This window comes from Syngnathus scovelli, chromosome 20 (assembly GCF_024217435.2).
Source record: "Syngnathus scovelli strain Florida chromosome 20, RoL_Ssco_1.2, whole genome shotgun sequence".
Classification (NCBI taxonomy): domain Eukaryota; kingdom Metazoa; phylum Chordata; class Actinopteri; order Syngnathiformes; family Syngnathidae; genus Syngnathus; species Syngnathus scovelli.
Window position 1 is genome coordinate 11,872,828 of NC_090866.1, and position 13,219 is coordinate 11,886,046.

Genomic DNA, 13,219 nt, shown 5'->3' on the forward strand with positions numbered 1-13,219 from the left:
CCAGAAAGTGAAGGCCCTGCCTGCCTGCCTGCCTGCCTGCCTGAAGCCACACTTGGCTGTTGATTGGAAGGAAGCACCTGTGCCTCAAACCAAAGTGTGCTTCCCGAATCAAATCAGAACAGACAAGCAATCATTCCAATCCATTGTTTTAATAGCAAGATGCTGTTTGACACAATTCAGCTACATTGTGATCATAACTTTGTTTACAGTTAAAAAGAAAAAAACCTGCATGCAAGAAGATTTTAGTACATTCATTTTCAACCAGCAAAACAACAACAACGGAGGCAATTGGAATGGACGCTTGATTCAAAGATTGGGTGATTCTTTTTTTTTTTTTTAGTTTTGGAAAACTTGCTCAAGCTTTGTGTCGTGCTGTGCGCTACCCACACGCAACGGCTAAGAAAAAAAATCAAGTTGGTGTCTCCCATCTGTCGAGTATGTTGTAGCCAATGGAACAAATCCGTAGCTTGTTCTTTGAAGGGCCTTTGGAAACGGCCCTCAAATGGCCAAACAGAAAGACTTTTTCTGTAGGCTACTTTATTCTTGAGATTAGCTTTTTTTTTTTTCGGGGTGTACGTACTCATGACGGACATTCATAGCAAGTACTTGGATCTCCTCGCCGATTCTTTCGGTGTTACCAGAAGGCAGTATAATACAGTCAGTCACGCGGACAGAAAGCAAGAATGCTTTGTTTTACGCAACGCACGCACTAAGCTAGCTCAAGGCACGACTCAATTCACTTTTTGTTGGGTCGGTCGTGTGTCTCGGGAAGGTTGGGAAACGTTGATGGAGATGAGACGCTTTGAAAAAGAAACACCGCGAGTTATTCCCGCTCAGCCTGACGGCTAACATGCCGCTGCAAGCTTGCAAACATTTCGCCGTCCTTTCTTGCGCTCCAACTGGCACATGTTCACCAAGGTGTTTTGTTTTGTGTTGTGTTTAAAGGAGAAACCGTGGACAGTTGCCGAGCCCAGCGAGTCCTCTCAGACGTCCTGCGGAACGCCCTGATCTCGGTAGCCTGCTCCACGCGGACGTCGACGTGGACGTGGACGGGGGAGGGGGGGAAACAAAACGAAACAAAACAACAAGGTACGAAACAACGTTATCAGGTGGTGCCATAATCATATCGATGTTGAGTGACGCGAGGATCTAATGTGGCCTGGATGGAGTTGAAGCATCCATCACCTGTTGCTTTGGCATAAACGTAAACTGCCAAGACAATTCGGGGGTACGCTAGCTGTGATTTGGGAAGCCAACGGACACGGAGGGAAAAGAAAAAGAACCTACCGTCAGAAACTTCAGGCAGAGGATGTGGGAAGGAGACAAAGAAAGAAACAAAAAGACAGTTAGTGCTTCAGCATCAGCAACGCGTCATGCTGAGACAAAAAGCGACAATGTGGGCGAGGGGGAAAGACATAAATCTGGGGGAGACAGCAGGCGGCTGGCTGTGTGGGAGGATGGATGGATGGATGGATGGATGGATGGATGGATGGATGGATGGATGGATGGATGGATGCATGCATGCATGCATGGATACATGGATGGATGGATGGATGGATGCATGGATGGATGCATGCATGGATGGGGCAAAAGAAGAATGGATTGATCTCATGCAACGTGGGAAGTCATTAGAGAGGGAAGGAAGGAAGGAAGGAAGGAAGGAAGGAAGGAAGGAAGGAAGGAAGGAAAGAAGGAAGGAAGGAAGGAAGGAAGGAAGGAAGGAAGGAAGGAAGGAAGGAAGGAAGGAAGGAAGGAAAGAAGGAGGCAGAACAGTGCCAATGCGTGTCAGCGTTCACAAATGCGTACATCAGCTCGCCACTTGCTAGACATAGAACAAGACGTGTAACGGTGCTCTCGGCTCAAATTTCAAGAGAAGAGAAGGACATGTTGCGTATGCCTTCCCTGCCTTTGCAATTAGCTCAATGCTAACAAGTGACGAGAAAGCTCACTCATAGCGTGCGCATTGGAAAAAGCCGCTTTGAATGAATCACCATGCGCCAAGAAAGCGTGCACGTCTTTGCCTTCTTTTGAATTGTTGCATCCACAAAGCGCAATCTTAGACGGACGGACGGACGGACGGACGGACGGACGGGGATGTTGAAAACTCATGTGACATGCAACTGACTTGCCAGGATGACCATGTCCATGCCCCAGAAGATGCTCATGATCCAGCCCACCATGATGACGGCCGTGGCCATCTGGATGAGGGCCGCCGCCACGTTGAGCCAAAAGATGCAGCAGACGCCGCGCTGGGCCGCCAGCTCGCTGCGAGCGCCGCACAGCGCCGCAAAGGCCGACACCAAGGTACCTGCGGCGGCGGCGGCACACGCTCGTCATAGACTGAGCCCAAATGGCGTTGTTAGGAATCTTGCCTTTTTCCCCCAACTGCGGGCGGGTAGCGCCACTCCATGCGCACTTTATCTCTGCTAGCCAATACTAACAACACAAAAGGTTCTCCTCGTTGCTCTTTAATAGGATCAATTGTTACACTTTTGTTTCAAAATCAAAAGTGTGACAGCGACGCCGCTTTAGAGCGTCAGCGACAGCGGGAGAGCGAGCCAAGCGCCGTTTAGAACTTTGGCAATTATGTATACAGCGAGAGAGAGCGAGAGAGAGTGAGAGCAATCCAAGAAAGAAAATGATCTTCACTGAGCCAGTGTGCTTGTCCAGATATTAGCTAGACTAATGACTATCATTACACAAAGAAGTCTCAGAAGCGCTTGCTTGTGTGGGAGGTTAATGAGCGAGTGTGTGTGTGTGTGTGTGTGTGAAAAAGATAGCAGGAGAGCAAAGTTGGAATAGTAGCGAGCGAGCCGGCTTTTCTTGTTTCCTTCTCACAGTCGTGCAGGGACGACTGACAATAGAGTAGGACTCGAGCCGTGGTGAGGAACGGCCAAGGTGGCTGCAGCCTCCTGACCAGCAACTTGCCAGATTGAATTTGAGATAGGACAGGAGATGACGTTCGGCTCGCCTCCATATGTCCTTACGCGCAATCGAATCGGATGATTTGAATTGGGCCTCCGGCCGGGGTGGCTCCGACAAAAGCTCGTACGGCAGTCGATTGTGTTGGTTTTCAAACGGGGTTGTCATGGCAACTGGCCGCCGCTCAATGAGATGTCAAGGCATTCCAGCAACCGCACAGGTGCTGGGGACAATTTAGTCAAGATGACATGTCAAGTCGACATGTCAGGTGGGGGGGGGGGAGTAAGCCATCGCTGTAGCCACACGTCTGTTTGTGACATTTTCAAGCAGATGCTCGGGAACGCACATCGGTGACGTAGCAAAAGCCTCTCCAATTTTCAAAAGCTCATTTACTAGATTAGATGGAGCAAATCAATCAATGAAATTGCAGCCGTCGCTCTCTGGGATGACGGAGGATGTTTTTCGACAAAAGAGCGTTATTTCCATTTTCCAACTACGTCACCAAACTTGACTAGGACATGCTTGTCTTCAAATATGAATGAGTCGTGCGTGCGTGCTGTCTCTCTGAACCGACTTGAGGGTTTTGAAATGATGCGCATGTCAAGCTCATCGGGTAGCTCCAACTAACTCACCTAGTCCAGGTACAAAGGTGTTGAGGAAGAGGCAGATGACGGCCAGAGGGAAAGGCATTGTGGGTATGGCGGCCCTCAGGGGTCCCTTCTTCTCGCGGACCTCCACCACCACGCCGCCGCTCCCTGCCACCGCCGGCTGGGTTGGGACGGCCTTGACCCCCGGCGCGCTCCCCTCCTTCTGTGCCATCCTAACAAGTCAACACAGCCCAAGGTGCTCCTCCGAGTGTCGCATCAGCCAAACGGAGATGAATCATAGTCAGAATAGGACGGCTGGACTTTCTTTGTGACTTGTCTGCAGCCTTCACAGACTGAGAAAGCGCTCGTGGCAAACGCTCTCCTTTTTCAACTTCTGCCCCCCCACCCTCCTTCCCCCCTCCCGCCCACTTAAAGCGACAGCGCACCCCTGAAAGCTGGTTTGAGATCGCTGAGAGTCGATCATCGATCAGAGCCCTCAAATTGCATCGATTAATGCTAAGAGGGACGTAAGGCTGCTGCGAGACCAGCTCTTGCTACTCTGCCAAATAGTGTGCTGAGACGCACGCACCTTTGCACTCCTAGCTGCCAAACTCCTTTTTGGGCCACGCTGAGATCCAGTCAGCCTTCACGCTCTTGCCATTGTTGACTCGGGCTGGTGGTTTGGACACGGCTCCTAAATGGTGGCCTGGCTTCTCCCACCGCCCACTCGCTCCCGTCCTCGTCTGGGGCTTCATCCTCTCGTCTCCTAGCAACCCCAGAAGCTACGGCTAATGACTCGGGCCCGCCCGCCCGCCCGCCTCTTTGGCTCCGTCTCCAATTTGAATGTGAAAGGATGTCAAGGTCATTTTGTCAAAGCAAAGCGGAGGCGGGCTGCTGCCTCTTCAAGGTGCGACGTGAGCTCATGAGAACCGGACGCCTATTGCCGTCGCCAGCCAGGGCAATGAGGCCAGCTTAAAGTTCAGGGATGACAAGCATTAGTCTAGACTAGATACTTAAGGAGTCACTTGTGTGTGTGTGTGCGTGTGCGTGTGTGTGTATGCATTTCTTTTTTCAGTCATACGTACGCAAAAAAGTCTCGAGAACCAATGCGTTAAAAAAAAAAAAAAAGATTTTCTTTTTCTGACTTGTATGATCTCAGAAATTGCTCGCCTAAATTCAGTCACTACATTAGGAAAGACAAAATAAATCCATAATTGTATAGATACTGATGCATTTGCTCTCTTTCAAAATACATCATTGTGAGGGACCGCTAGGTGACAGCAGAGCCACATAGCGCAAAGACTCAAGCGCAACATAATAGTGAGTAGCAATAAAAACTGACAAGCCGCCCCTATTCAAGCGCAACGTAATAATAGTGAGTAACCATAAAAAGTGAGCATAATACACCCCCGTTTGCTCCTAATAATGTTGTGCTCTCACTGCAGTATGAAAAAAGAAAATGACAAACGTTAGCTTCTTTGTGTAATCTTCCTCTCACTCATGCTCTTGCAAGTTTCCATAGCAGGCGCCTCCCCCTTCGTTGGTTTGTTCGTTCATCACCGACAGTTTCTCCGTGGCGTTGCGGCTGCGGTTAATTAGCACGCCGGTGTCGCCGCTCCCTTCTGGCGACTCGCCCTCGGCCTTCCCCCGCTTAAGCGAAGGAATGACAACAATGGAATAGATCATTTTACTTCCTGAAACAAAGCACCCTTGAAATCTTGATGACATCCACCCACCCACCCACCCAAAAGAATGACATGGCAAAAAACAAAAAGTTTGGCTCGTGTCTATTTCAGTGACCTTTTGACCCCCCCAGTTGAAGCAAGCAGCGTGAGATTTGGCAGGCACGCTTCAAGCGGAGGCCATTTTGAGGCAGGCTTTCTATTTCCGCGCCACGTTTAGCGTGATGTGCGGCTTCCTCCCTCGTCCACGCAAACACGCACATTTATCACGCGTTTGTGACACGCTGTCATTTGACGTCAGGGACAAGGGGCCAATTTGTTATTGTCCGTGCGGCGTATTTGTATTTTTTCCCTCGCGCAACAGATAAGATACGGCCTCGTCCGACTCGGTGTCGGCTTCTCCCTTTTCCCGCGTGCCCCCATGTCACGGTCAAGCTGAGACAGGAAGTGCGTGCAAGAGCCCCCCCCCTAAATATCTGATCATTCCGTAAGTAGAAAGTCAGAAAAAGGCCCAACATGATCTTTTGTGTGTTTTTAATCAAAATAAAATTAGACAGGTAACGTGTTCATTGACACGTTGGACAGTACACGAATAGGATGGTCGCACTTTAATTTCACCATGTACAACTTCCATAGCTTTCTATGAAATGAGACACGGACGGGACAATTTCAATGATGTTTTGAATGCTAGCTTAGCAGTTAGCTTCGCTTCGCTTTAGCACTCTGCAATGGTTTTTCTCTTGGAAGGAGGCAGGAGATGCGCCGGCAGGTCGGCGGGCAGCTCGTGTCCCTCCAGCTTGACTTTGATGAGGTGGTTGGCCAGCGCAAACTCGTCGTCGTCCAGCATGCCGTCCTTGTCGATGTCGGCCAGCTTCCAGATCTTGCCCAGCACCGAGTTGGGCAGCTTGGACTTGAGCATCTCCCGCTTGGCGTTGGCGCCCGTCACCTTGCCGTCGACGGGCGACAGCGTGTAGAAAATCTCGTCGTAGGCCGGCTTGTCGCGCGCCACCACCCAGTCGGCCTCGTCGATGCCCTCGCCGGCGCCCTCCCCGTAGCCGTGGTTGAAGGGCCCGTGGAGGGTGCCGTCGAAGGCGCCGCCCTTGACGGCCGCCGCCGGCCGCCGCGTCTCCTCCTGGCGCACCAGCACCATCAGCCCGGCAATGTCGTGGGCCAGCATGTCGTCCGCCGCCTCCAGCAGCTTGGACTTGAGGGGCTGGAACTTGGTCAGGTCCTGAGCTTGCAGCTGGTCCTGGAAGGGGGGAGGCACACACAAATGCGGGAAGAAGACTGCGCTCTCCGGAGATATCCATCTATCTAGGACAGATGTCCAAATACCTGCATCCGCTTCAGATTTGGAAAATCTCCAGGCGATATCTGATGTTCCCGCTCGATGCGCTTGTAGATGTCGCCCAGGCTGGCGATAAGCTCCTTCTTCTTGTTCTCCCTGCCAAACACCGCCGGCATCTCCTTCTTCAGGGAGCTGATGATGTAGGCGTGAACCTGCGTCACCCCACCAAAAAAAAAAAAAAAAAAGAGGATCATTTTTTCTAAACATAGGAACAATGTGAAAACGTTGACCTTTGCTAGCCTGGCCCGCTTGATGAGATCGTTGAGCTTCCGGAGGGCGGCGTTCCGCGGCAGCGACTGGATGTCCTTGAACAAGTCCTGCTCCTCGGCCTCAAACAGCTTCCTGTTGTCGGCTATCAGCAGCGGGTGCGACCAAAAGGAGCCGATGTACACGCGGATCACCTGCCGCAAACGAGTCCTTTGTCTCATGGCGCGCTCCGAAGGCTCCCGTTGATGACGGACAGACGGGCGGGCGGGCGGGCGGTTCGGCCCTCTACCTCCGGCGTGTTGACGATTTTCCCCAGTGACCACATGAGCGCGCCGTACACTCGCATCAGCTGCTGAGTCTCGATCTGGTCGGCCTTGTTCAGCACCACCCTGGCGGGAAAAAGATGGGGCTAGCTAGTATCGGGCGGGCGCAAAGGCGCCGCCGGCTGCGAGTACCTGATCTTGTCCTCGTGGTTCTTCAGCGCCTTTATCACCTCGGAAAACTCGTCGGAAATGTCCAGTTTGTGAGCGTCGAAGAGCAGGATGATCCGGTCCACGCGCTCGGCAAACCACTCCAGGACGGCCGCAAAGTCGTAGCCTGAGAGGAAAAAGGTCCCGAGTGGAAGCCGCCGGCCGCGGCAATGTGCTTTTGCCACAAACGTGCTTTTGACACACCGTGCAAAGTCCAACTCGTGAGCGAGCGAGCGAGCCAAGGACAAGCTAGCTAGCTAGCTAGCTAGCTAGCTTGAATGCTGTTAGTGTGCGGCTTCTTGCGCAAAGCCCACAACCAAACGCTCCTCGGTCTTGGTGGCGGGAATTTATCTGCACATGCTTGTTTCTTTCCTCACGCTATTCTAGTCTCGCAAGCCATGTGCTCGGATTCCCAGAAACGGGAGCAAGAAGCCGGTCGGCAAATTCCTAAACGTGGTTAACGCGGGCGAGCGGGCGGGCAATACCTCCGTAAGGGCATCGACGCAGGCCGCTATAGCCTGACGCCGCCTCCTCTGGACACACAAAAGACAAGGCAGGCACGAGCGACGCGTCAAGCGTGGACACAAATTGTACGGCGCCAGACAAAAAGGGGGGCCCGTCCGGACCTCTTTTGTGCGTGTCCGCCGTTGCCGTAGCGACGGCGCCGTCCCGTGCGGGGAATGCCGCTCGGCGGTGAAAAATGCTGACTCGCTAGCTCGCTCCCTAACGTTAATGCTCAAATCAGGAAGATGGCGCGTGGCCAATCAAAGCGCATTTGTCTTTGAAAGAAGCAAAGCGGCGTCCGATCGACCGGCACCGCTGGCGTCAACGTTCCACCGGCAGGCAATACCTCGACTGATTCTCTGTTTCTCCCCTGACAGGATCCCCGGCGTGTCGATCACACTGATGCTCTCCAACACCGGGTTGGTCAGCTGGGCGCACACAAACCTGACGGTGGAGTATTTAGGAATGTAGCGCCGGCCGTCGCGCTGCCCATTCTTTCTCCCAGCCCGAGGAGCAAACCTGTTGAGGAAGGCGTTCCCAAAGGCGTTGAGCTTCCGGAAGGGTTTCTTGGGGTCCACCACCAGGGCGTTGCCGGGGATCACGCCCTCCGTGTCGCCGTGCATCACGGCGATGAAGGAATCGGTGGTGGGCTCGGGCCCGATGCGCATCCCGGGAAAATCCTGCTCCAATAGGTAGCTGCAAGACAAGTTGCCGCAAATGTCTCCCATGGCAGATGGCGGCTTTAGCGCCCGCACGGGCTTAATCTTGCCAAAGTCCGCTCGGGCTCCTTATGGCCACGACAAGAAAACGCAATCTTCTCGCTTGGCACCCGCGACCTGACAAACCTGTCTGCTTCATTATCCGAGCGTCGGCGGGCGCATCGCTGCTTTGATGCGACACCCGAGTCGGAAGTCCAAAGAATTTGCTGCGTCATCCGCCCGCGCTTTGGCCTGTCAACTTTGTCACCTGCGCGTCAAAAGCGCAAATGGCCTCCAGATTGTCGAGGGTGAGCGCGAGCGGCCCCTTTTCCGAGGCCACCGTAAATGCAATCTCGCCCTGGGGCGGGCGGCATGTGACTTGGGGCCGCTGGAAATTTGGATTGAAAAATGTTTCTTTCAAGTGTTAACAGATGTCAGGACGCCCCCCCCCCCATCTTTCCAATAAGCGCACACACCTTGCTGAGGGGCGCCTGGCGGTGCCGCCGCTGACGGCTCGCTTATGGAATGCAAAACACGGAACCTCCTTTGGCTTTGAGATGGTCCTAGATAAGAACAACGCGCTATGTCTCGCCACGGCTCGTCGCTCGGGATTTGTACTCGAGCCGCAGCAAAAGTGTATAAAGTCGAAAGAGAAAAACGTGTAGCCGAAGCCCCTTGAGACGGCAAGCGAAATGCTCTAGTCAAAGGTGCTTTTGGATGTGGCTTCATCTAATCAACTTGAATTTGTGTGTGTGTGTGTGTCGTCCTCACCGTATGAAGCTGGTCTTGCCCGTGGAGTACTGGCCCACCAGCAGCACCATGGGCTTGTTGTCAAAGTCGGCATCCTCCAGCGCCGGCGAGTGGAACTCGTGGAACTTGTAGCTCTCCTCCAGCGGCAGCAGCTTGGTCTTGTAGAGCTTCTTCAGGCCGTCGCTGACCGTCTGGAAGACCTCGGGCTCCTTCTTCCTGCGGTCGTCGCCTCCCAGCCAGCTGAACATGATGGCTGATCCTGCTGCGTCTTCTGCCGATCACTTCTTGCTAGCGACCTGCTGGCGGTGAGTCCGAGAGAACGCGTTTGGCAAAAATCAAGCGAGCGTAAATGGGGCCGCTAACAAACACACCAACAGATGACCTCAACGTGTTATGCTTTGCAAAAAAAAAACAGAGCAAGCACCTGAATCCAAATTGTTGGAAATATTTGTTGGGTGTGGTTCCAGGCAGATAATTTGACGCTATCAGGAGACAAGAAAAAGCTGTCGCGATGGTGCTGTGTTGTGTGTTGTGTCAATTACAGTCGGCAATTTAATTGCCTTCTCTTCATCCGGGTCCTTCGAAAAGGACAAACACGCACCTACCTTTCTTTGAGCGATTGCACTCCCTCCTATGGCTTGCGATCGATTGTCCGAGAACGGGGCCGTGGCCGAGCACAGGAATCCCATCAATGATGCACTGAGCTGCCGCTCCTCTCGGCTGTCCGGCCGTCGACCGCCGCTCTCCTTCCTTGCTTGCTTGCTTGCTTCCCTCCGCGCTTCTGTCCTTGCTCCCTTCCTTTGCACCACCTTTAGCGCGCTCGAAAAGTCGATTTGCGTCCTTTCAAATTCAAAGGACTCGCTCACGAACGCCAGCGAGGTGAGCGAGCATGAGTGTTTGGAAGCAAGCGATATGGTGCGGCAGCCGTCCGGTTTGTCTCCCTCCTTCGCTCGCTCGCTCGCTCGCTCGCTCTCTAGCTCCCTCCCTCCCTCTCTCTCTCCCTCTCTCTCTCTCTCTCTCTCTCTCTCTAAATGCCGGCTCGCTGGAAAATCCGAGCCCACCGGAAGTGGACACAGGCGCTCCTGTGGCCCACCCGCCCAGTGATATGCCGTCTGTCGCCAAACTCATCATTACAATAAAGCGATATAGGTGCGAAAAACTCATGCACGTCGTAAATGTCAAACATTCATCCGTTATCCAAACTGCTTTATTCTTATAAATAAGACAAATAAGTAAAAAAAAAAAAAAAAAAGGGGTTTACCAACTACAGCAGCAAAAAAAAAAAGTAAGGCTTCTGTTACAAGTGCAGTGCTCCAGTTGCGTGAAAAGATCTTGGTGGGACATCGACTTCCGAAGAACAGGCAGCAGCTCGGGCAGGCCTGCCTACTTGTCGGAGACGACCAAGTGCCATTTTCTCTCCATGTCCTCCACTTTCCAGCACAGCGGCTCCGCCTCCTCCCGCCACGGACACCTGACAAACGGCTTCTCCGACCTCAGATCGGCCTCGGCGACCTCCCCTCGACCCGACGTCATCTCCGGCCGCAGCACCGGCTCCCTCTTTTCAGGGTCCCGTTGGACGCAAAGCGGTCCCCCTTCCTCATCTCGCTCCGCCTCCGTCGGCGCCAGGACGTCGGCGTTGTCCGCGGCTAGGTTCCAGGGGTCACCGCGGGAGGTGAAGGCGGGCGGCGGCCTCTCCCTATCTTCTTTGGGCCTCCGGTACGAGTCCCCGGTGGCCTCCGTCGCGGCCTCCATTCTCAGGCCGTCGGGAACTGTATTTACCAAATACGCGGTTGCAAAGTCCACCTGAGTTTGGGTGGCATTATCCAGAGCATGTCTGCTTTGCGCCTGCGGCTCATAGCAAGTGGCATTTTTAAGGTCCAACTCTTCAGGGCGGGCCAACTCTTCAGGGCGGGCGCCGCTCGGTTTCCCGCCATCCGTCGCAGCCGGCCCGACCACACCGTAGCTCAAAGAGTCACCGCAACGCTCTTGGGGCGGCGGTGGCAGCGGACGCTGGCCGCCACGTACGCAGTCCGGCGCCTTGTTGCTCTCGCCGTCATCCTCGGAGCTGCGCTGGCTCGTCAAGGGGCCGACGGGGTCCGGCATCAAGGTCCCAAGGTTGAGTTGAAGGTGCAAAGAAGCCCTGTCCTGAAAGGCAAAGGGACGGAAGCGTGAGAAGCTAGATAGCCAGCGCGTCGCCCACGACACGTCGCCCACGACACGTCGCCCACGACACGTCGGCCACGACACGTCGCCCACGACACGTCGCCCACGACACGTCGCCCACGACACGTCGCCCATCCTGGTTATTACCATTAGCAGGCTACGGGGCCGTTTCTGTCCGTCGCCCGTCAGGTAGTGATAGAGAAGGTAGCCCAGCACCAGAGAGGCGCAGATGCACAGCGATGGGACCACGATGGCCACAGCCGCCAGCCGCGCCTGCCCACTGGCCGGATCTGGGCAAAGAAGGGTCGCGTGGCGTCACGTCACGTCACATCACCGTGGGATTTGGGCGACAGCAAAAGAAGCTAACCTTCGCCCGTGGTGATGCAGCGCCTCTCGGACGGGTGGCAGTGGAAAGGCCCCGCGAGGAATCGGGCCTTGGCCGAGAAGCAGTATTCCGTCTCAAAATCCATCAGTCTGTATTTGTACGGGCTGGATGTGACTGCAAAATGGCTCTGTCAAGTAGCAACGGGAGTCGGTGGCGTTTGTTACCGGCCGGCCGGCCGGCTGGCTGGCGGGCGGGAGCTTTTACATAGGCCGCATGCGGGCCGGGCCGCAAAACAAACCCGAAACTGCGACGGGCCGTTTTGGACAGCGCCGCTCACTCACTCACTCACTCACTCACCACTCGCTCTCGACGGCGATCGTGAACCGACAGGTTGTAGGTCATCTGCGGATAAAGTTGCGCCATGGAAATGGGCGGCCCGCGCTCATCCGGCTGATACCTCATTGGACCCGACAGGTACACGATGGCCACGTCCTCCTTCACTTCCACCGAGATCTGAGGTTGCCCAAAGCTTGCTATTGGGGGTAAGACACCCGTGTATTAGGATTAGGCAATTTTGGGGGAAAAAAAAAAAATCCAATTCCTTTCTTCTTCTTAATCCCTCCCCTGTCGGCGGGGAGCGTTTGCATCTCAACTCGCAGCGTGTCTCGCTGGACTCACTGTCAGCCTTGGGCTTGAAGCGCTTGGGTGTCACGACCCACTCGGAAAAGGCGGCGGCGCCGCTGGCGCGCACCCGCCCGTAGTACAACTGCTCGGGGTCCCGCGTCTCGTTACTCAGATTGCACCAGGTCCTCTCCGTTTCCTTGCACCGTGGCACGGGCCTCCAGTTCAGCGGCTCGCTCGCTCCCACGCTGTCTCCGTAGCTGAGGGAGGAGGAGAGGTCACGCTGACGGCCAAATACAAATGTAGAGTATACAGAAAAGCCGCTTACAAGGCCAACTGCGCGGTGTAGCGGGTGCCCGCCGGAGCTTGCTTTCCGGGGAGCCATTCGAGCACGTTCCTCAGGTTCAGCGAGGAGAAGGTGACGTTGACGGGGCTCGGCGGACAGGATGAGCCTGCGGTGGTTACGAGGGAACACCATTCCACCGAGCGCTCGCACACTCATAGTTTTCTACTTAAAATGCTCCGTTATGTTTTGGAAGGAAAAAAAAAAAAAAAAGATTTTAGCCCCACTCACTGATTTATTCCCCCGCCACCCCCTCGATCCCCATCGTCTCCGGCCCATTTTCCCCACCCCTGCTTCAAAAGAGCCACAAAGCAGACGGGACGGACACACGAAGCCAGCCGCACACCTACCTGTCGAGGAGTCCAGAGCCCCGAAAATCACAAGGAATAAAACAGCTCTCATGGGTGAAATGGGCCCTCACGTTACTATCCAGATAGACGCTGATCCCGCCGTCAAATTCCAACACATTGGGAAACGTGTAGTCAAGCCACGACGACAGCCAAAACGCAACTGACAAGCGAGGACTGTGATGTCTTAAAAGAGAGCGAGAGAGAGATACAGAAGCATGAAACCTGAGGAATGTGATCTCACCTGTTGAG

At 54.3% G+C, this 13,219-nt stretch overlaps 3 protein-coding genes across 10 annotated transcripts; all 3 read right to left on the minus strand.

The window, feature by feature from the left end:
* Nucleotides 1–133: 133 nt before the first annotated feature.
* stum (stum, mechanosensory transduction mediator homolog) lies at nucleotides 134–3,920 on the minus strand. Of its 3 annotated transcripts, XM_049756298.2 has the most exons (4): nucleotides 3,555–3,917; nucleotides 2,126–2,308; nucleotides 1,288–1,296; nucleotides 134–1,018 (listed from the first exon to the last, which is right to left on the minus strand). In XM_049756298.2, the coding sequence occupies exons 1-4, from the start codon at nucleotides 3,739–3,741 to the stop codon at nucleotides 984–986; spliced, it is 414 nt and encodes a 137-aa protein (XP_049612255.1). In that variant the 5' UTR covers nucleotides 3,742–3,917; the 3' UTR covers nucleotides 134–983. The 3 variants fall into 3 exon arrangements, with proteins under 3 accessions (XP_049612255.1, XP_049612254.1, XP_049612256.1); XM_049756297.2 differs by having other exon boundaries at nucleotides 134–1,296; nucleotides 3,555–3,920; XM_049756299.2 differs by lacking the exon at nucleotides 1,288–1,296.
* A 1,788-nt stretch (nucleotides 3,921–5,708) lies between these two features.
* ehd3 (EH-domain containing 3) lies at nucleotides 5,709–10,151 on the minus strand. Of its 5 annotated transcripts, XM_049756236.2 has the most exons (9): nucleotides 9,774–10,149; nucleotides 9,190–9,467; nucleotides 8,240–8,416; nucleotides 8,067–8,164; nucleotides 7,202–7,343; nucleotides 7,036–7,135; nucleotides 6,770–6,940; nucleotides 6,527–6,691; nucleotides 5,709–6,440 (listed from the first exon to the last, which is right to left on the minus strand). In XM_049756236.2, exons 2-9 carry the CDS (start codon nucleotides 9,414–9,416, stop codon nucleotides 5,907–5,909), a joined length of 1,614 nt encoding a protein of 537 aa, XP_049612193.1. In that variant the 5' UTR covers nucleotides 9,417–9,467; nucleotides 9,774–10,149; the 3' UTR covers nucleotides 5,709–5,906. The 5 variants fall into 5 exon arrangements, with proteins under 5 accessions (XP_049612193.1, XP_049612191.1, XP_049612190.1 ...); XM_049756234.2 differs by having other exon boundaries at nucleotides 6,527–6,940; nucleotides 9,190–9,464; nucleotides 9,774–10,151; XM_049756233.2 differs by having other exon boundaries at nucleotides 6,527–6,940; nucleotides 9,774–10,151.
* Nucleotides 10,152–10,357: 206 nt separating this feature from the next.
* On the minus strand, nucleotides 10,358–13,193 carry LOC125989850 (interleukin-20 receptor subunit alpha). 2 transcript variants are annotated; one of them, XM_049756247.2, is made up of 7 exons: nucleotides 12,971–13,190; nucleotides 12,606–12,729; nucleotides 12,335–12,537; nucleotides 12,014–12,189; nucleotides 11,699–11,843; nucleotides 11,479–11,621; nucleotides 10,358–11,313 (listed from the first exon to the last, which is right to left on the minus strand). In XM_049756247.2, exons 1-7 carry the CDS (start codon nucleotides 13,020–13,022, stop codon nucleotides 10,552–10,554), a joined length of 1,605 nt encoding a protein of 534 aa, XP_049612204.1. In that variant the 5' UTR covers nucleotides 13,023–13,190; the 3' UTR covers nucleotides 10,358–10,551. The 2 variants fall into 2 exon arrangements, with proteins under 2 accessions (XP_049612204.1, XP_049612205.1); XM_049756248.2 differs by lacking the exons at nucleotides 11,479–11,621; nucleotides 11,699–11,843 and having other exon boundaries at nucleotides 12,971–13,193.
* Nucleotides 13,194–13,219: the final 26 nt, after the last annotated feature.